The sequence below is a fragment of the Dermacentor andersoni genome, chromosome 7, assembly GCF_023375885.2.
Source record: "Dermacentor andersoni chromosome 7, qqDerAnde1_hic_scaffold, whole genome shotgun sequence".
Taxonomy (NCBI): domain Eukaryota; kingdom Metazoa; phylum Arthropoda; class Arachnida; order Ixodida; family Ixodidae; genus Dermacentor; species Dermacentor andersoni.
This window is the reverse complement of record NC_092820.1, coordinates 2,921,200-2,941,489: the sequence shown is the minus strand read 5'-3', so window position 1 is coordinate 2,941,489 and position 20,290 is coordinate 2,921,200. Positions and strand designations below refer to the sequence as shown.

Genomic DNA, 20,290 nt, shown 5'->3' with positions numbered 1-20,290 from the left:
TATTTTATTTAAAAAGAAAACAGAAAGAAGGTGTTAGTAAAATGAACAGCGAAAAAAATTGTAAAACACATTCCAAATTCAGTAGAACAACTTCAAATGAGAATGAAAAGGAGATGCATACATAAGTTAATATTTCTGAATATGAGTTGTTTCTATCAACTGATAGCAAGCTCATCGGTATGGCGCCTGAGCTTTGTCACAACTAAGATTCTCTCTCATCAGCTGGGAAGTCAACCTCAACTTTCCTGACATACTCTCAGCCCGTACACAACATCTCAGTTTATTTTGGTTTGGATGAGGGACACCTGCATCTCGGCGTCAGCCAACACTTTGTTTTTTGAGCTCAAGCTCCTTCAAAGAGGTGGCAGCACGCTTCCTTTCCCGTTAATTCCTCAGTGCGTCGGTCCTTTCTGTTCTCATCCTCCTCCTGCTACGCGTTCACCCTATGGATCATTTGAAGTGTCCTCTTGGTCAGTTGTACAGTCAACGTGTGATTTTTCAGACTCCTAGCAGCTGCAATAACATCAGAACGATCGGGCAGTCCGAAAAAAATGAATGCATGTCTGACGAATGCAAATGGCGCTTTTAGAATTTTTATGTTCTACGTAAAAAAAACATTTTTGTTTGGCAACGTATGTTTTTGGAAGGAGAATTTCATTATGCACAACATGCTATGCTTCAATGTGTGCTGGTGTATTATTTGTAGTGGCAAATATTTTTTTTCTGAGACCTATAAAAAACTACCGTTTTCTCGCAGTAACGAAAGAGTTAAGGGCTCAAATTGCCACAGGCACATCCGAAAAAGTTCTTAAGGCCTGCCAGTACATTATTAGGCATATCGGTGCTCGTACGGTGACACGAGACGGGGGTACATGCGTGTATAATGAAGGAATACATACTGTGTCCACTGACAATTGCCCCTTCCGACGCTTGTTATGCTTCACTGCATAACTCTGCTGTACTGCGACGAAGCTAACTTTCGGAGACTGGCATTATGCAACACGCTGTGCTCTGCGAGCTTCGAAGTCAATCGCGACAATTACAAAGGCAGAGTCGGTGCCATTGCCGAGAGCGGCGAATTCTGTCAATGAAAAACACTGCACCGCACGGAAAGAAGCTTAGTAGCGAACGTAGAAGCGGTTAGGCCTAATGTTGCCGCGGGGGTGTCTACAGCTGCCAGCGGATCTGCGTGCTAGAGTGCCGGTTCGAGGCGGTGAGACAATCAAAATGGCGGCGGCGGTGGCTTTGATTAATGCCATTTCAGACCTGTAGTGAGGGCAATATACATTGACTATATGGAGTACGTGGTGGTGCAGCAAAGCCGTTCGAATTCTCGGGCATGTCCGAAAAATCGGACGTCTGGAAAAATCTGGCGTCTGGGTCATTAACTACTCTGGCAATACCTTGTGTCGATCACACGGCGTCAATGACGATTCGTTGCGATTCCTCTGTTACTGTAGCCAGCATTAACACTACTTTCGTCCCCTTTCAATAAAATTAGCTAATTTTCCCTGATAGAAGCACAAATTCGCCGAGTTTTCCCTGAGTATTTCCAGACTATTCAAATTCCCTGAGAATTCCCGGTTTTCCCAGTTGGTAGACACCCTGCTCCCCCCCTTAAGTCCCTTAAGTCTGACTGGCAGAGTAACAGACTCCATAGAAGCACTTACTGTCCACCGGAAAGCGCGCCCATCGATGGCTTCAACAATAGATCGAGGGACCAACACATTCTTCTTAATCGCGTTATGATCTGGCTCGACTAGAGCGCTGCATAATCGTGTTATGATCTGGCTTGGCTTGACTAGAGCGCTGCATAATCCCATCTGGACACGTGAACTCACGGGAATAAACATGGCTGTCCGATGAGGCAGTAACACATCTTGAGACAGTGAAAACAGGTTGGCTCGACCGGTCTGCAAATCATCGAGTATGGCAATTCGCAACGTGCCCCTTAGTAATATCTTCCCAGCCCAACAGTGAAGTGTAGTGCTGCATCCACGTAGAAAATCTGTGCGTAAAATACCATCATGAGTTGCGTGGACCAATACAGTGAACTCGGTTCTAAAGCTCTGTCCTCCAATCGCAACCAAAACCGAATAAACATTAACAGGGCGCAACATTTCACCGGCAACTCCACGAAAAGTTTCTTTGCGATCCCACGCAAACATAACTTTCTGTCCTAAGCGATTTTTGAAGCGACGGCTGGTAACAGAAACAGCGGCACCCGTATTGACAAGAGCAGTAGTATTTACACCGCTTATACACACACATACCTTGTGTTCTTTAGCATAACACGGAGGAATTGGAGAGTCTGACCATTACACAACCGCGCCTCCATCGGCCGCACGAGCTAATTTCCCAGCTGTGGCGGGGAAGGTGACCGACGCTTGCGCGGGGATGGCAAACGGCGCAGTCGTGTCGGCGGCGGTGTACTGCTGCGCTCGGAAACAGGGGACTCCGAGGACAGGCAAGGGTACGACCACTCTTGCCGCAGAGGATGGACTCCAAATGGTGTGGACACGTATGTGTGCACACAAGCTGTGTACGCCAAAAAACGTTGCGCTTGCTGCGGGCGGCAGCGACAAAAGCGCGCAATATGTCCTCAGGAACAGCAGGCGTAGCAGACGGGTAGGTCGCCATTGAAACTAAATGGAGCAGGTACGCGTGGTGCCGGCTATGATTCCGCGGGAGCATGTCATGGCATGGGGTATTCCCAAGGAACATGTCGTGGTGTTGGGTAGTACTGCGTAGTGTCACGACGGACTGGTAAGGAGTGGCTGCGACCAAGATTCGCTGGGAGAGACTGCAAGCTCGTGTTATTTAAGGGGGGACGTGGCAATGAAAACTTTTTTATTTGTGGGAATAAATTGGCGAAATTTGGCATGTAGGTGTGATGTGTTATGCTGATATAACTGCAATTAGTTTTGTGCTATCTATTATAGTTTTAGAGTTAGAACAAATGACAGCTTCTAATGGTCCTCCCCAAATTGAATAATTAATTACGTGTAAGTTCGCCAAGACTTTCACATCCGCGTGTTCACAAAGGCCCATTCTGTGCAATAAAGCAACTGGTTTATTTTTTAAATGCCAAAATAAGGACAAAAGCTTCTTTTTTAACTTTTCTGTGCATATTGTCTTACTGACGACCTTTGCAAAAAGACGATTATAAATTCTTTTATGAGGTGCAGATGAAAATGGACAGCTTTACTGCACTCATAAATGTTTCAGGACAGTGCAAAAGACAGAATGGTTTATCTTCATTCGTTGTGAAATGGCACTATGATGACTGAAAGCAAACGGAAAAAAATTTAAAGCTCAGAAAACAGAGCTCGAAGTTTCATTTGTTGTAAACATTTAAATCTTTATTTTGAGCACCTAAAACCTGCCTGGAATGTAGTCCCTTGCCTGTGGGGACCCATTTTCTTTACATTTTGATGTAGTTTTTTGGTTCTTGCAGCAGTTTCGTGCACCTTAGTTGCCTTTTCAGTCATCGTGCATCCATCCGTCATGCAGAGGCAGGTGACAGCGCATTCAAAACGTCCGCTCATGACTCTCATTGTGCGTAAGCTGCCACGATCGTCAATCACATTGATCGGAATGCGCAGCTCGCTGCTGCGCAAATGCACGTGAGAGAGGTTAGTCAGCAATTCAAATCTACAACAGCCAATAGGAGCACGCTCTGTGCACCACGTGACTGCTACGCCCACTCACAATGCCGCGTTTGCCTTTTTTTCGCTTGCATTTGCTGGTTTATTTTTCCGTGGAGAAATGCATCACTCTGCCTGTCTTGAGCTGCGATTTCTCCTCTTTACGATGATACCAAGATGGCGGCGCTGCGTCAACAGATAGCCGGGCGATGCGCGGTACGACGGGGCCTTCGGACACCAGATTTTTTCGCAATTTTTGATGATAGCACTCTACGAAAGAGCCGTTTTCTCTATTTCTACCGCGTATTTTGTTATAATATTTCACCACGAGGTAAATAAAGGTCCATGGAACGCGAAAAAAAGTAAATCAGAAAAGTGAAAATTTTGACAATTTGACCACTTCAATTGGAACATACCCCCTTATATGCGATTCTTTAGAAGGCAGTCAGCACTCAATGCGATGTTCTCGTGACCAAGATGGTGGTTCGAGAATACAGTCGTCAAACGTGCACTGATAACCACGATCTACTCTCCAAGGTGGTGCTAGCTCTTCTTGAACCACTCGACACACGATGGAGGTGATGTCACCGCAGGCAGCGACGTCCATACCTGCAACTATGGAGACGTTGTCCAAGCGCTCGAACTTCGGTAAGACCGAAGTTCGAGTCTTAAGAGCTTCGAACGCATGACATTTCTGCCTGAATTCGGAAGGAGTTTTCAGGTCTTCTTTCGTTATTAAAAACTTGCAGACGTCTTCAGCAACGCCTTTAAATAGATGTCCTACTTTGTCTTCATTCGACATACTCGCGCTTACAATTCCACATAGCTTAAATATTTCTTCAGTATACGTTGTATACGTTTCACCAGGCAATTGGGCTCTGTGCAAAAGCATGTGTTCCGCTTTCTTCTTTTTGGAATTGGAGTCACCAAAGCAGGCTTTCAATTCCTGCACAAAAGTTTTCGAAGTGGTCAGCATGCATTCATGACTGTCAAACATATGTAGAGTGGCTCTGGCGAGAAAAAATGCAACGTTCACAAGCTGCGCTGACGTACTCCACCCGTTATGCCTGCTTACTCTCTCATAGTGTCTCAGCCAGTCATCCACGTCTTCATCTGTTTTACCTGAGAATATACGTGGTTCTGACACCCAGTGGCTAGCAGGGGCGTAGCCAGTGGGAGAGGGGCTTATGGGGCTTCAGCCCCCCCACCCGCCCAAAATTTTGTCGTGCTGTTTATGCACCGCCAACCAAAGCAACCCCCAGCACCAGAAATCACTCTGGATGTTGTCTAGAATGTCTTTCTCATGCTCGAAAAAACATTTAACCGCGAACATTACGAACTCAGGCTGGATTTCGCGGCAACGCCCATGCACCAGGAATCGCATAACGCAAGCAGCCCCATCCGAGCACAAAGTTTCAAGGCCGTGTTGATGGCGAACGGGCTCGCCACAGCATCTCGCGGAGGCGGCAGAATCTATGGAGTGCATGGATGTAAATTTCGAAACTTTATGGGTATAAAGTTCTCAAACTTTTGATGTGAAAGGTGAATTGGCATCTCCAAAGTTCTGCTTTAGATCTTCATTTGCGGAACTTTCTGGGTTTAATGTTGTTTTAAACATTTGATGCCAAGGATGCATTTACTTTTCTAAAGTCATGCATCAGAACATACTAGACAAGCCAAATCAACACACCATCAGACAAGTTGACAAAGCATGCAGCGAGATCCGATGAGACGAAGCGAACGACGAGACGAACGCTTCGTCTCATCGGATCTCGCTGCATGCTTTGTCAACTTGTCTGATGGTGTGTTGATTTGGCTTGTCTCGTATGTTCTGATGCATGACATTAGAAAAGTGGTTCATTTGTGCCGTCATGTCACAAAAAAATATCAACATTTTTTTTTTTTTTTTACTTGCACCAAAGCACACATGTCAAGACAGTAAAGCCAGCAAAGGTAACTATGTTCTTATTTATTATTTGTATTTTGACTTTTATTCGCGAGGACACATTGAGCCTCTTCAATTTTTTTGTTCGCGTTACCCTACCCGCAATGCTGCCCAAGTCAGCCAGAGCGTATGCGTTTTTTCTGGTGTTGTCCCGACCACCACGCGGCACACTTCGGTGCATATTCGGTTTTCTCTGGCCGAGTGGATTTTCGCCTGACAGAGTTTTGGACGCTTTCTGGCTAGCAAACAAGGAAAAAAAACAATGGTCGCTCGCCAGTATCACTGTGGGGGCTCGATGGATTGCATCGCGTTCGCTTGAGGGCAGCCTCTCTGGAAAGTCTCGTCTCGCCAGTGTAGAATACAGAGCAGTATGCGTATGGTTCTCGGTGGACCAAGCATCTCCCATTTTCTTCAATGTTCTTTCGGTAGCCACACTAATTGCCCAAAGTAGGCATTTGATTGTGGCCAACATGCTTTCCTTCACATTTTTTTTTTTTTTTGAATTCCGTGTTCCCGCCCCACAAAGGACAGAAAGACTGTCGCAGCGCAGCAAGTTGTCGCATGGTGAAAGTTCGACTTTTCTACTTCTTTTGCGGAAAGTAATGGGCCACGGGACGCTTCAGTTGCCGGATTCTCTTACTATATTGTTGCGATATCAATTATATGGAACTCCAGCCGCATTCCTGCCGTCGCCGTCGTCCTCATGTTCCGTATAAAGCCCAAGAGCGATAACATCGTGACTGCACGCCGCATGCTGTAGGTGCAAGTGAAAGCACAGGGGGCTGGATGAGCCGACGATGCCGGCTCAGTTTTGTGTACGCAAAGGAGAAAAGCGAGGAGGAAGCGTGCCGCCTTCCGTCGCACACGATACACTGGGGGGAGTGGATGGAATGGGGGCGGGATCTAGGATTCTGTGAATCTGTGATAGCGCAACATGTTTATTTGTCTTGTTTGACGCATTATACAGTGCAGTCCACTTATAACGATATCGAGAAAGACGAAAAATATGATCGTTATAACCGATGATCGCTATATCTGGACTGCAGTTATTAAAACAAATCTTTTTTTAAATAAAAAACACGGAACATACCTTTGCAGCTTCGAATTCGCTACTTGTTCTAAAAAATAGATGTAGAAAGTAGGCCGTGAAAAACAAACTTTATTTCGAGCGCCAATGACCGTGTCAAGGGTTAGGCGTGCCGAAATAGTCCGAAATCTGCGCTTGCTTTTGCGGCAGCTTCAGCTTCACAACAGTGGTGTGCATGGATTCCAGCTGCTGCGCAAACACTAGCGGCAATTCATTAGCATGCATAAAATCAATTAAGGAGTCGATCGACGACAGTGCACTTTGCATGCACATCGAGGTCTGGGTCAAGGAGCCACTGTCAATCTCATTGTCACTGTCGCTGCTACCGTCGCACAACTTTGCCATCTGTCGAGACAGCACATCTTCAGCGATCGCCTCGTCGGTGACCTCATCGCAGAACGAGGCAGCACTGTCTGCAGTCAAAAACTCCTCCTTCGACGCACCACCTGTGTCCCCAGTAGGAACGAGCTCCCAGAGCTCGGTTATGTCAGCGGCTCAGTGGGTTGGGGAAGTTCGTCCTTACGCACAAAGCCCGCCTTTTTGACCGCCTTTTTGAAACAATTGGTGATGAACCACTCGTAAATCGCCTCTTCAACATCGGCGTACAAAGGGTCTCTAACCCTTTTCCGCCGATTGGCAGGGCCGCTGATAGCTCCTGCCTTCACAATCACGGTGCCCCCGGTTTTCAAGATGGTTGATATCGTTAACTGGGCGAGCACATACTTCACAAGTGCGCTCACCTTGAAGCCGCATTGTCTGCGCCATCTTCGAACTGGGTTGAACCGTTGGTTGCACGCTGCTTCGGTGGTGTCAGCCTGCTATCGCGACAGAGGGAGACGGGGATGGGCACCACCGCACCGCTTTGCTTGTCACTTTTTCTTCCTCTCTCTTTCGGAGGGACTGTGGCCGCGACGCGCATGAAGCAGCTAGCGCCATCTTGTAGCACGCTGCACCTACTCAGTTATTCTCCGGTGTGCGGTAATGGCGGCTGATACAAACTTACGGAGATAAACATCGCCTCGTCTCGACATCGTTTGTTTCAGAGAACTAAGCAATGCAAATGTTAAGATTATTTGGCACGGAAACCGCCGTCCAGACGGCAAAATTTTGATCGTTATGTCCGATATGCGGTGAATAACCTATATTTATAAATGGTTTTTTTCTCCATAGACCTAATGCATAAAATGACACTCTCATGTCGACCCATCGTTATAGCGGATATATCGTTATATGTGGTATCGTTATAAGTGGACTGCACTGTATACAGCGATTTTTTCTTAGATACGTATATTGATTGGAGACTTATACGTATATTTAAATATCTTGTTGCGAGGTTTTGTGTATACATGCAGTGAACTTTGTTTGCAGTGACACTTCTTTTGCTCTTTGTCAAGCTGTATCTTCACATTTGTATATTCCATTGTATCTTCGCATTTCTACTATACGAGGGCGACTCAAATGAAAGCGAGCCTACCCACCCCGCACAATAATGGTTCCGTTCATTATTTGCGAGGCATGCGCACAGTACACAGGCATCTCTCATTTAGAAAAGTGACACGCAGGTGTGAGAAGAAATGTTCTTTAATGCTCTCGTACACTGGGTTGAACATAGTTGCATGACGTAATCGACGCTCCAGAAGTTGAGCAGCGTGGTGCCGCGAGGTTTTTGACAGCTGAAGGTGTTTTCTAAAAAGAAATTAGCCGTTGTATTGCTGCCGTGTACGTTGAACATTGCATTTCATTGGCCACTGTGAAGCGTTGGAACAAACGGTTGAAAGAAGGACGTGAAAGTTGCAAATACGATCTAAGACCAGGCCAAAGCCATCGTGCAATCACCCCCAATAAAACTGCAAATGTTGATGAGCTGATCAGAAAAGAACGGCGGATAAACATAGATGAACTTGCAGAGCGTGTGAACATCGATCACGGTTCGGTTCATGCCATAATTCATGAACATCTCGGTTATCATCTCTTGTGTGCGCAATGGATACCCAAAATTTTTAACCACCGCCAGCAGACGGAGAAGTTCATCTGCCTTGACTCATCTGATCCGGTATCGCAGTGAGGGTGACTGCTTCTTGTCTGCAATTGTGATCGGTGACGGATCATAGTGCCACTACTACGAGCATGAAACACGACGGCAAAGCTTACAGTGGAAACATTCGTATTCAGCACCCCCAAGAAAGCAAAGGCCGTTGTTTCCACTGGAAAGGGGGTGACCTTTTTTTGGATTGTGAGGGGCCATTACTGATAGAATTTGCTAAATCTTGAGAGACTATCAATTGTTTCCAATATCGTGAAATGCCGGATCGGCTGCGTGTCGCAATCAAGGACAAACGACGTGGAAAATTGACGAATGAGGTCATCTTGTTCCACGACAATGCCCGTCGCCACGTCGCTGATGTGGTTAATATAAAACTGGCAAAGTTTAAGTGGGAAACACTTTAACATACGCCATACAACTCAGACCTGTCACCTTGCAACTTCCACATTTTTGGGCAGCCGAAAAAACAGCTCAAGGTAACCAGATTCATGTTGGACGATGACGTGAAAGAGTCAGTTGCAGACTTTTTGAAGCAGCAACCCAAGCAGTCCCAAGACGGGAATCACGCGACTCGTAAGTCAATGGGACAAGTGTCTAAATGCTCATGGAGACTACTCTTAAAGTACCCCGTTTTTCATATATTTGCATTGGCTCACTTTCATTTGACTTGCCCTCGTATATTTTGCACAACTCCAGCTTTTTATACGTGCTCTGTTGCGGCAATAATTTCGGTGCAATTACTCACGGTACACGACCGGTGACAGCTGCTCCTGCATAATACATTGGAACAAATGACAGCACCATTGATATATTACAGTGGCCGTTGCATGTGTACAAGACTGTAAAACAAGGTTCTTGAACGACAAAGTTTCATTAACATGTTTGTCCTCAATTTGTTCATTTCATGGCCTTTGCATTTTTATATCAGCAGCATGCACTGCTTTGCTGGTTTCGAACTGATATAGTTCTAAAGAGTTCTATATAGTTCTTATTAAATATACAAAAAACATGGAAGGATTGATATAAGTTATTTTGGGCACAATTTTTGGCACCCCCCCCCCCCCCCCATACGAGTATATTCTTTTAATAAAAAGTACACAATTTGCTTGTTTTGACAGTGCGTAGCGTTCAAGAATTTGTTTGCAGCATCTCTGGAAATGGCAATGCAGTTATTATTAAGGTATTTGATCGCTCGACAAATTGTTTAAGAGGAAGCTTTAGCTCGGGCCCAACTCCGACGCAGCCTATTCAAGTACATGTAAGACGCGGAAACGATTTTCCGAGATAACCCCTGGATCGCTTTTAATGAAATTTGTCGCATTTGAGAGAGAAAGTCGAATTATAGTGTCTGTTGGAAGCGGAATTTTGATTTAGGGCCTGAATTTTGTTGAAAATATTTTTTTTAAAAATGGAAAGTTAAAAAAAAATAGAAGCACGACGTTTACAAACAGCTCTGCATCAAGAACAGATATAGCAGTTCTGTAAACGGCATCTACTATAACAGTCAAAACAGACAAATTTGGTGTCTCAATTCGCATCTGACGTGAATTGGTTATGTTGTGTACAAAGGTTCTGCAAAAGCCGTATTTCCATATTTAATTTTTTTACATTCATGTGTAACACATCTATTTTGTCCACTGTTGATGTACTGTTAGATGCATTTCACCCAATTGTGATCACGTTTTTCATTGTTGAGTTAGTTTTAAACTTCATAGTTTCGTTTTCTGAAAATTTGCGACCTTTGCCAATTTTTAATAAAGAATTGACAACCTAAATGAAAAATTCAAAACAAAGTCACTAGAATTGAAATTTTTTTTTTTTTTAATGCAACAAACCTTGTCAAATTTGGTGCAGTGGTTGTCGAGAAAAACGAATTCTCCTATTTAGATTGGAGCACACGAGCTAAAGCTTCCTTTTAAGGAGGAGGCCGAGCTGCACCCTGAGCCCCCCCCCCGGAACGAAATTTCTGGCTACGCCACTGGTAGCTAGGATGCCTTGGTTTCTGGCTGGCTTAAACGATGCCTTCTATGAAGCTGTTCGTTGAACGGTCCGCTTGGGCGTCGGCGAGACCAGTACCCTGCACCTCCACCACTTGTTACGAATAAAAAATGGGTTTATTTACAGTGAAAATGGTAGAGAAGACAGTCATAAACAGTTAATCACTCCGAAAACCTCGCGCCGCTTCTTTTCCTTCCACGCACCTCCGACGCGGCGTTACAATATTATAAGTGAACTGCACTGTATAAAATTAAACGACTAGCGGTTGTCCATGTCACAAGCTCACAGCTATAACACTGGACATTAAATATGCAAATATTTTATACAAACCAGTATTTTTTTTTGATCGAACTAGCAACATCCTTCCACTGCTACATACGGTCGAACCTCGACACATTGAACAGCGCAGTGATCGCGAAATACTTCGATATAGCCAGAATTCGGTATATAAAATTAGATAAAATAACGCATCACGAACTTCTACATGTCAATCAATGAACGAAGGGCATGACTGAGGAATGTTGTTCGGAGTGCGCGTTGGGTTGCACCAGGCACGATTGGCCTAGGCCACGCTGACTTCGTCAGCCGTGAGTGCGTGGTCGATTGCGCTGCCTAGGCAACGCTGACTTCGCCAGCCGCTCAAAGTTGCGGCGACCTAGACCAAACGTACGCTCAAAACAACGATCCCCGATCATGCTCCAATCGTGGCGTACATAATACGCGCCTGAAGCTTCACACAAAGTATTTTATTTAGTTGAAAGTACTGCAGCTGTGTAGCCTGCTTCTTATTGGCAGCCGCATGCTTAAACACTGAGTCCTCAACATAGTGTAAACAATCTACAAGCGATAGGCCGGTGCTCTCTATTGCGCCTCAGTAGCAGCGTAGAAGGGCCAAAGCAGCGACAGCACCAGTTGAAGTCGGGAGCAGGGCAACATCAGCACTTGCAGAATCAACCTCGGCAGCGTCTTCGTTTGGCTGCTACTTCTGCTGCTATCTCCAAGTCCATCAATCAAAGCATTTTGAAACACTGTAAATAACAAAGTATCAAGTGGCACCTGCTAACGCGTCCATGAGTGAGCCCAGTGAGCACGTACTGTCGCGCGTCTTTGTGGATGCAAAGCGCCAGTCCTCGCAAGGCGCAGCAGGTGCAGAGGGTGGCACTGAGGAATCAGTGCGACAAATGCAATGCATCGTTGACGTTGTCGAACTAGCCAAGCCACCGCATGCATACGTCGCTACGTTCAAATGGCACCCTCTGCACAGTCGCAGCAGTCGGGAACGCCCATTGCGCTACCACTATTTTTGAGGGTGCTGCGGGAAAGCTCACCACCTGTCAACAGAGCGCACGTGGTCTGGGGTGGCGGAGTTCGACACATGCATTCTACGTCCAACCCCGTTCTAAATAAAGAATTAAAAATGCATGCAATTTTCCAGGTTACATAGAAAGTGTTCAATATATGCAATAATTTGATATATCCGCATTCGATATATCGAGGTTTGACTGTAGTCTCCAAAGTACAAACAAAAATGGTGACCTGGCAGACCCCCGCTCGTTGATTGGTCTCCCTCGTGCCATAACACTTCTCTTTCTCGAAGCGACGTACCAGCCAGAGTGAACCAGTTCCAAAGCAAACCATTACAAAATACAGCAGCAGGTTAATAACTGAATCCACCGCAATAGATAGTGCCAAGAATGTCTTAGTATTTCTTCGTAACCTTTATCGAGAAAAAAAGTCACTTCTCGCTGGCTCACTGTACGCGCATGCTTAATATTTGTCTTGGGAATATGAACCTCTGATCCAGCTTCTTATATACCGCTGTTGAGAACAGCACTTGTGTGCATCTCGACTTGTCTAGAATTTCTGTGCTGAGAACTAAAAAATAATGTCCCACCCCCATGCGGACCAAAATTCTACCTTTGCCGAGTACAGATCTCGCTGCTAACCTCAGCCTCCTCCTTGAACTCGACGTGTTCAGGCATGTGTTGGATTGCCCCCTGCGTTGGCGAAGGGGGACAGGCCAAGGCAGTCTCGTTGGTTCCTGTCGAGGCGCTGAGCTCGGGTTCTGCTGGGCTCTCTTTTACCTTTGTGCGACCCCAGCGACCCTTGACCTTCTTGTTGGCACTGTCACTGCAGCGAAATCAACTTGCTTACTAAAAGGCACCACGACCTGTGCAAGAGAATTGGTGCCTATCAAATATTGGTTTTCACAAAGTACTTGAGTAAATAGATGTCTCAAGGGTACACTCAAGAGAAAACACTAAATCAGTTTGTACTGACAAAGCTTTCTTTCAAAACTATCTTTTATAATTCAGCGCTAAGGGATCATATTTAAAAAAGAACTAAGTTCTATTTCTTGAATTTTGTGCCTAAACCACAGCACCGGTAGCTCAGTGTGACATCGTAGATGTCGGAATGTTTCTTCGCACTGGGGTAGCTGTGACTCGGCAACAATTCTTGAAGATTGCAGAGTTGTTTTAATCAAAAAACCAATTACAAGGAGATGCTGCACAAGTCCAAAACATCATGGCAAGCTGGTGCGGCATTGGCACCTGTCTGTGGTGTTAACGCTCAAATAATTTCTCGCTTTAGTGTCCCTGTAATGAGTCTCCTTGTCCATTTTTCCCCCTTCAATCTGTCATGCTTTACAACTTTCACCATGGACACATAGCTGCACCTAAAACAACTGTGCATGACTTGACGTGAAACAGGGAAGTTCTCCAGACGCCTCAAGGAACATAAACGTGATGTAAAAAATAATAGCCACACGACGAACGCCATTGCCGAACATGCGCATGAACATAATCACAAGATAGACTGGGACAATGCCACTGTTGTCGCCAAAGAAAAGAACGTGTCATCCCGACGGCTGCTAGAATCTCTAATCATTCAATCGACGTCAGCTACAATGAACCGGACACCAGGGACTATGCCTGCCGTTTACGCACGCTCATTACGTCACGTGCTGGCTATATAAGTGACGACGATTTCATGTCCAATTCAGTGAACAAGGAACCCGTACGCGGTTCCGAAACGTCAGATTATTCATCAGACTTGGTCAGTGACCGTAATCCCTTCATGTGCATGACTTAGAAAGGTTGCATGCTTTCCAGGCTCACTGCTCACAAAGCTTTCTGGCTAGAGGTAAATAGCTGCTTCATTCCTCTGGCACAGAGCGTATAGTGGAGCTTGCCTGCCTGGTCTGGGACCCTCAATCTGCAAACTCGTGCACTAGGTATGAACGTGCACAGAACAAAGCTGTACAGTTTATTAAAACAAGAACCATCGTTTTATTTACAGCCTTAGATAGATAAAAGCTGGCTTAGAATGCACTTGCTTGGGTGGATGGCAACTCTGAAAACAAATGGATACAGAGAAATCCTTGCTTTCTCCCAGTCTCATTTGTATTTTGTCACTGGAACAATGACAAAGGTTTCTGAAATGCAGTGCTGCACCAATGCTTGCACAGGCTTAAATAACTTGCAGCGCATGACACAGGAAAAAGACACATTTGCACACAGCACAGACTCACTGAAACTTCAAGCATTAGCCAACAATGTCGAGGCTTTATGATCCATTACAATGCCCAATAAAAACGTCCAACTTCTATTCCAGAGACACACCAAAGGGCTGCTGACACAATCGGACTGCATAAAAGGCCGATATTACCATAATGATTCTACTGAAAGTCGGAGCTGTACAGTGGTGAGCAGCCTTCTCTAGAGCGCGCCGACGGTGCTCTGCAGAGCAAGTCAGCGCCACCTAACGTTGCGCTCTGGGTTTGAGTTATGCGTCCCGCACACATGCGTAGCAGAAACAGAGGCATGCCTGCTCATCGCTTTCTTGTCCAGCCACCGCCTTGCGAGTTCGTTTCATGCCGCCAGGGACACGCTGCCTGCAATTGTGACGGCGACGAGGGCATCGCCATGCCGCCGTGTTTCACGTGTAACGAGACGGCCAGGCAAGCAAGCGCGAGTGATAGCAGATCACCGCACATTTCTGCACAGGCACCACTCGCCGCGGCCATAATGTCTTTCGGCGTGTATCTGCACTGCGTATTTAGCTAAGGGCGACAGCCGACGAAAATAGGCGACAAAAATAGACACCAAACAACCATATAGGCCCAATTCTCACACTCTTAGCCTGGTCTGCGCCTGAAATGCGCCATCACCCGCTACCACTTGGACGTGCTTCAGAAACGCGCGATCACCCGATATCACTTGCACTTGCTTGCCTAGCCGCCCCGTGATTCGCGCGAAACGCGTTGGTTTTCCGGCCACTGTTACATATCATTCAGCGTGGCCCTGGCGGACTGAAGTGCAAGCACTGAGGCCGAGAACCCACGAGCAGGCACCGCTTTATTATGGCCGCACATGCGCACGAGACGCATAGCTCAAACCCAGAGCGTAACGTTAGGTGGCACTGACTTGCTCCGCAGAGCAACGTCGCCGCGCTCTAGACAAGGCTGCTCACCACTGTACAGCAGACTCCCATTAGTTTGACTACGGTTAATTGATTTTTCGGTTAGTTCGATCATGGCTGCAGGACCCGGCAGGCGGCCGTGCATTTCTATGGGCCCAAACTTTCGTTATTTCAATCCTAAATTTGGCCTTTGCTGGATAATTCTAACTTGACCAGTCTGCATGCACAAGCCTGACCCCTATCGTGACCCAGACAGCAATCTCTTCAACGTCTGTCTAGGCAGAGCTTAGGGGACAGCAAGTGCGTTCGAGGGTGTCTACGAAGTTGCCATTTTCAAGTTCCACGAGTTTTTCAGGTTTTCCCTGAGTGCCTTTGAAAAATTCCCTGAGTGACGTGGGAACATTGTTTTATCTCAAGACGGGCTGACAACATGTCGCCCGATGCTGACACTCTCCAGTAAGCATGTTAAATTTTTTTTTTCAAGAAGACGTCTTAATCCAGTTTGAACAGTAAGGAGTAATGTTTATTTTATTCAAAATAGAAAATTGAAGGGAGGGGTTAGTAAAACTCGCAGCAAATAATATATCTTCGAAAAGAAAATGGTAAAGCCCATTGCAAATCGAGTCGAACATATTCAAACACAAATGAAAAAGAAGAGGCATACACAAGCAAATATTTTCGAAAATGAGCTATTTCTATCAACTGATAGCAAGCTCATTGGTATTAGGCCTGAACTTGGTCACAAGTGGGATTCTCTAAGCAGCTGGAAAGTCAACTGTCCTGACATACTCTCAGCCCATACACAATGCCTCAATGTTGCATTTCACTGCTTTAAAGAGTTTAGTTTGGTTTGGGGCTTCATCCAACACTTTCGTTCTTGAGCTCAAGCTCCTTCAAAGAAGAGGCGGCACGGTTCATTTCTCGATTTCTGAATGCGACGGTCCTTTCTGTTTGCTTCCTTGTTCTGCCGCACGTTCGCCCCATAGATCATTTGAAGCATCTTCTTGGTCAGTTGTACGTGCAGTCAGCGTCCGATTTTTCGGACTCCATCGGGGCCGCTAAAGCTTCCGAAAAATCGGGCAGTCTGAAAAAATTAATGCATGTCTTTTACTGCCCTTAAGGGCTCAAATCGCCACAGGCATGTCCAAAAAAGCTCTGAAGGCCTGCCAGTACACTTATTAGGCATATCGGTTCTCGTACTGTGACAGGAGACGGCAGGTGCGCACGTGTATATTTAGAGAACACGTACTGTATCCCGCAACAGTTGCCCCTTCCCACGCTTGTTAAGCTTCACCGCAATGGTTCCCGTATGCTTCACCGCATAACATTGCTGTGCTGAGACAAAGCTGCCTTTCGAAAACCGGCATATGATTATGCAACGCATCGTGCTTCCCGAGCTTCGCAGTCAATCGCGACGATTACAGAGGCGGAATCAGTGCCATTGCAGACAGCGACGAACTCTTTCAATGAAAATTATGGCACCTAACGGCAAGTACCTTAATAACGAACGTCGAAGCAGCGTGCGAGAGCGCCGGTTCGAGGCGACGAGGTAATCAAAACGGCGGAAGTGGTTGGCTTTGGTTAATGCCATTTCGGACCTGCGATCAGGGCAAGAAGTCCGGAAAATCGGGCGGCAAAGGGTTCTTGCTTCCGAAATTTCAGACGTTCTTATACATTGACTCTATGGGGTAGGTGGTGGTGGGTCCGAAAAATCGGTCGCTGACTGTACACTGGCAACTGCTCCAACCGACGACACGGCGTCAAAGCCAATTCATTACGATTACTCTCTTTTACTCCAGCTAGCATTAAGGCGACTTTCATTCCTTTTCTATAAAATGACGGCTAATTTTCCCTGATAAAAGCACAAATTCCCTGATTATTTCCAGATTATTCAAAATTCCTGAGAATTCCCAGTCTTCCCGGTTGGTAGACAACCTGCGTTCAATACCCGTAAACTCTATTCAAAAACGCCAACTTTCGTTTCCCCCTATGAAGATTTTAAAGCAATAACTGTAGACTGTTTGATTACGGTATTTACACTATTCTAATGTGCGGCTTCTTTTTAAAGAAAATTGGGCCAAAATTGTCTGCACAAAACTAAAATCCTCTTCGCAACGTTCGTATGCTTTGCCGCACAGCACGTGTGCATTACGGAGAAGCTGACCTCAAAAAAAAAACCCCCCGTGGCGAAACTGACTTTAGAAAATCGATCACCATTGTACAACAATCTTTCTTGCTAAAAAAAAAAAGCTAATTCGTGAGCGGGATATTTTTACTTTGTTTAGGAGTTTTAATGCCATTGATACATAAGTTTACTACTTTGGACACATACAAAGTGGGCGCGTGTTTTATTCAGGGGCGAATAAAACGCATCAATAAACATCTCATTAACTCAAGCAGGCTAAGCAACTGTCTCCACCCTACTTCAAAGTGGATGCCAATAAATCATCATCATGATCGGCCTGTTAGAATCAGGCAAATACTGCCAAATGAATCAGCGCTTTGTTGTTATGGTTCTTTGTTTCGCATTTTGTTTAATTTGACTTGCCAGGTAATTTGATTTCATCACTCTTTTCAGGGTCCAACGAACGCAAGTCGACTATGTGTGTGTGAGAGTGAGTGAGTGTGTGTGCATGTGTCTGTACTATGTCATGCACCAGAAGTTGATCATGAACCAACTAGCCTGGCAGGCTATTCCTGCAAATCGTGTTCTTCCCACATGCCAAACAGCAGAGAAGTGCTGCTCATTGGCAGTCTGCTGGGCATCCTTTATTAGTTAAAACTTGCTTTCCAACCCAGTTCCTTAACTATCTGTTTTGCGTAGTGGCCAGCCTAAGTGCCAGGTGTGCCACAGATGACAGGTGTGCGTACCGCTTGTGGTGCTGTCGGGCCTGCTGGAGGGCAGCATCCTCTTCCAGGGATCGCCGACGTGCTTCGGCCAGTGCCTCCTCGTAGGTCTTTTGGCGGGTACCCACGACCGACACAAAGTACACCACCACTGCCGACACCACAAAGATGGCAGCTGCACAAAAGGCCAGCTCCATTGCACCACCCCCCACCTGCCACCACACCACCTGCGCACAGCCAAAGCAGGGCACAAGATACAACTTCACAACACAAGGCTGACAAAAATGAAAATTCAGACAAAACAATTCATGATCAAAATGAAAATTATCAAATGAAATGAAAATGAAAAAAAATCTCTTGCGAATGTTTTTCTTTTTATGTATGCTGTACCTGAATGTACACTTGTGTTTTTTTCTTGTAGCCCCCCCCCCCCCCCTATGTAATACCCTCCTTCGAGGGCCTTTAGGGGTATCGTAAATAAATAAATAAATAAATTCAGGCTCTGTAATGTTCGAGGTAGTTAGCACAGAGAAGGTGGTCCCATAGTCAAAGACTGTATAGGTCCTTCAGTATAATCGTTCAGTATAAGAACAGTTATGACAAGTCATAGCAACAGTAACAGAGCAATAAGGTAGTCATCATCAGCAGCAGCATATATTATGTCCACTGCAGAACCAAGGCCTCTCCCTGCAATCTACAATTACCCCTGTCCTGCACCAACCAATTCCCACTAGCACCTGCGAATTTCCTAATTTTATCACCCCACCTAGTCTTCTGCCATTCTCGACTGCACTTCCCTTCTTTCGGCACTCATTATGCAACACTAATGGTCCACCAGCTATCTAACCTACTATTACGTGACCTGCCCAGCTCCATTTTCTTTTTCTATTAATGTCAAATAGAATATCTGCTATCCCCATCTGCTCTCTGACCCACAATGCTCTCTTTCTGTCTCTGGCCTCACTCAAAAACCATGCTGATGTTCAGAGGCTCGCCGTGCAAAGCTCCAGTACTATTGAAACTTTAGCCGACAGGATTGACAATTCTGAGGACCACGCTTGCCGGTCAAACCTTCTATTTCTTGGCTTTGATGATGACGTGAAGGAAACATGGGCACAATCTGAAGAATTAGTACTAAAACTAACGAAACACTCCAGGTATCCCTCGAGTCAAGAAGCATGGAGTAGGCTCACAGAATAGGCTGGTTCCAACTAAACAAAAAGCGTCCAGTCGTCGTGCGTTTCGTGCACTACAAAGACAAAGAAAACGTTCTTTCAAATACCAAGAAGCTGAAAGATTCCAACTATAGTATTGGTCGGGACTGTTCACCAATGCCTCGTCGAGTTCGACAAGTCCCAGCACAAACCTTACAAGCTCCGTCATGACAAACCTTTGATTGACAAAACCACTTTGATCCATCTTTGATCGCCGCATTAAAAAATAGTCCCTCGACACCAATAGCCACAAGTTCACAAATCTTCTGAAGGAAACTCAATCAGTAAGCCTTTATAACTAATATACACTAACATTCGAAGCCTTCTGCCTAATTGCGACGATCTTCATTCCCTTATTAATACCACTGAATCAGACCTTATACTACTAACAGAAACATGGCTGCAGCCTTCAATTTTTGATACAGAAAGGCCTGCTCCATTGCTTGCTTCCCACATCACGATATCTTCCAACTTGATTGCAAGACCAAACGAGGCGGCGGTGTTTTGATAGCAGCTCACCACCGACTTCAGTGCAGTCCTCTCAACGTCCCTTCCACCCTAGAGCTACTATTTATAAAATGCAATAATTCTTATCCTCCTGTAATTATTTGTGCATGTTACCGCCCCTCTGACGCTCATCCTTCATTCACAACAGAATTCCACAGTACCCTAAATCTACTTTCCATATCTAATCCCAGTGCTCACATGCTAATACTCGGCGACTTCAATTTCCCAGCGATAATTTGGTCTGACCTCGCTCAACAACATCAAAATGCAACATTGAAAGTAATTTCATCGACACATGTTTAACTTTTGGCTTGTCACAACTTGTTTCTGCGCCAACTCAAGAATTCAATGATTCCTCAAACATACTGGACCTAATCCTAACTTCACATGCCGATAGCATATCACCACTTACACATTTAACTAACCCATGTGATCACACAGTAATCCACGCCACAGTTCATCTCAAGTTATCACATCAGAAAAAAATAAACAAACTATCACACTCTACGATAAAGGAAATTATGAGGCCATCAATGAAGAACTAACAACATTCTGCGACTGCTTCCTTAGACTTTTCAT

The 20,290-nt window shown here is 45.5% G+C and overlaps 1 protein-coding gene across 14 annotated transcripts in view; it reads right to left on the bottom strand.

The window, feature by feature from the left end:
• The window catches only part of LOC126535675 (uncharacterized), a 364,982-nt gene that overhangs the window by 302,450 nt on the left and 42,242 nt on the right, over positions 1-20,290 (bottom strand). For all 14 annotated transcript variants that reach the window (XR_011895591.1, XR_011895592.1, XR_011895593.1 and 11 more), the window contains exons 2-3: positions 18,015-18,217; positions 12,668-12,851 (exon numbers count right to left, since the gene is read on the bottom strand). Coding sequence is in view for 11 of the 14 variants with exons in the window: in XM_050182488.3 (XP_050038445.1) it covers positions 12,668-12,851; positions 18,015-18,217 (387 nt within the window). In the remaining 3 variants the exon portion in view is untranslated. The remainder of the gene's footprint in view (positions 1-12,667; positions 12,852-18,014; positions 18,218-20,290) is intronic.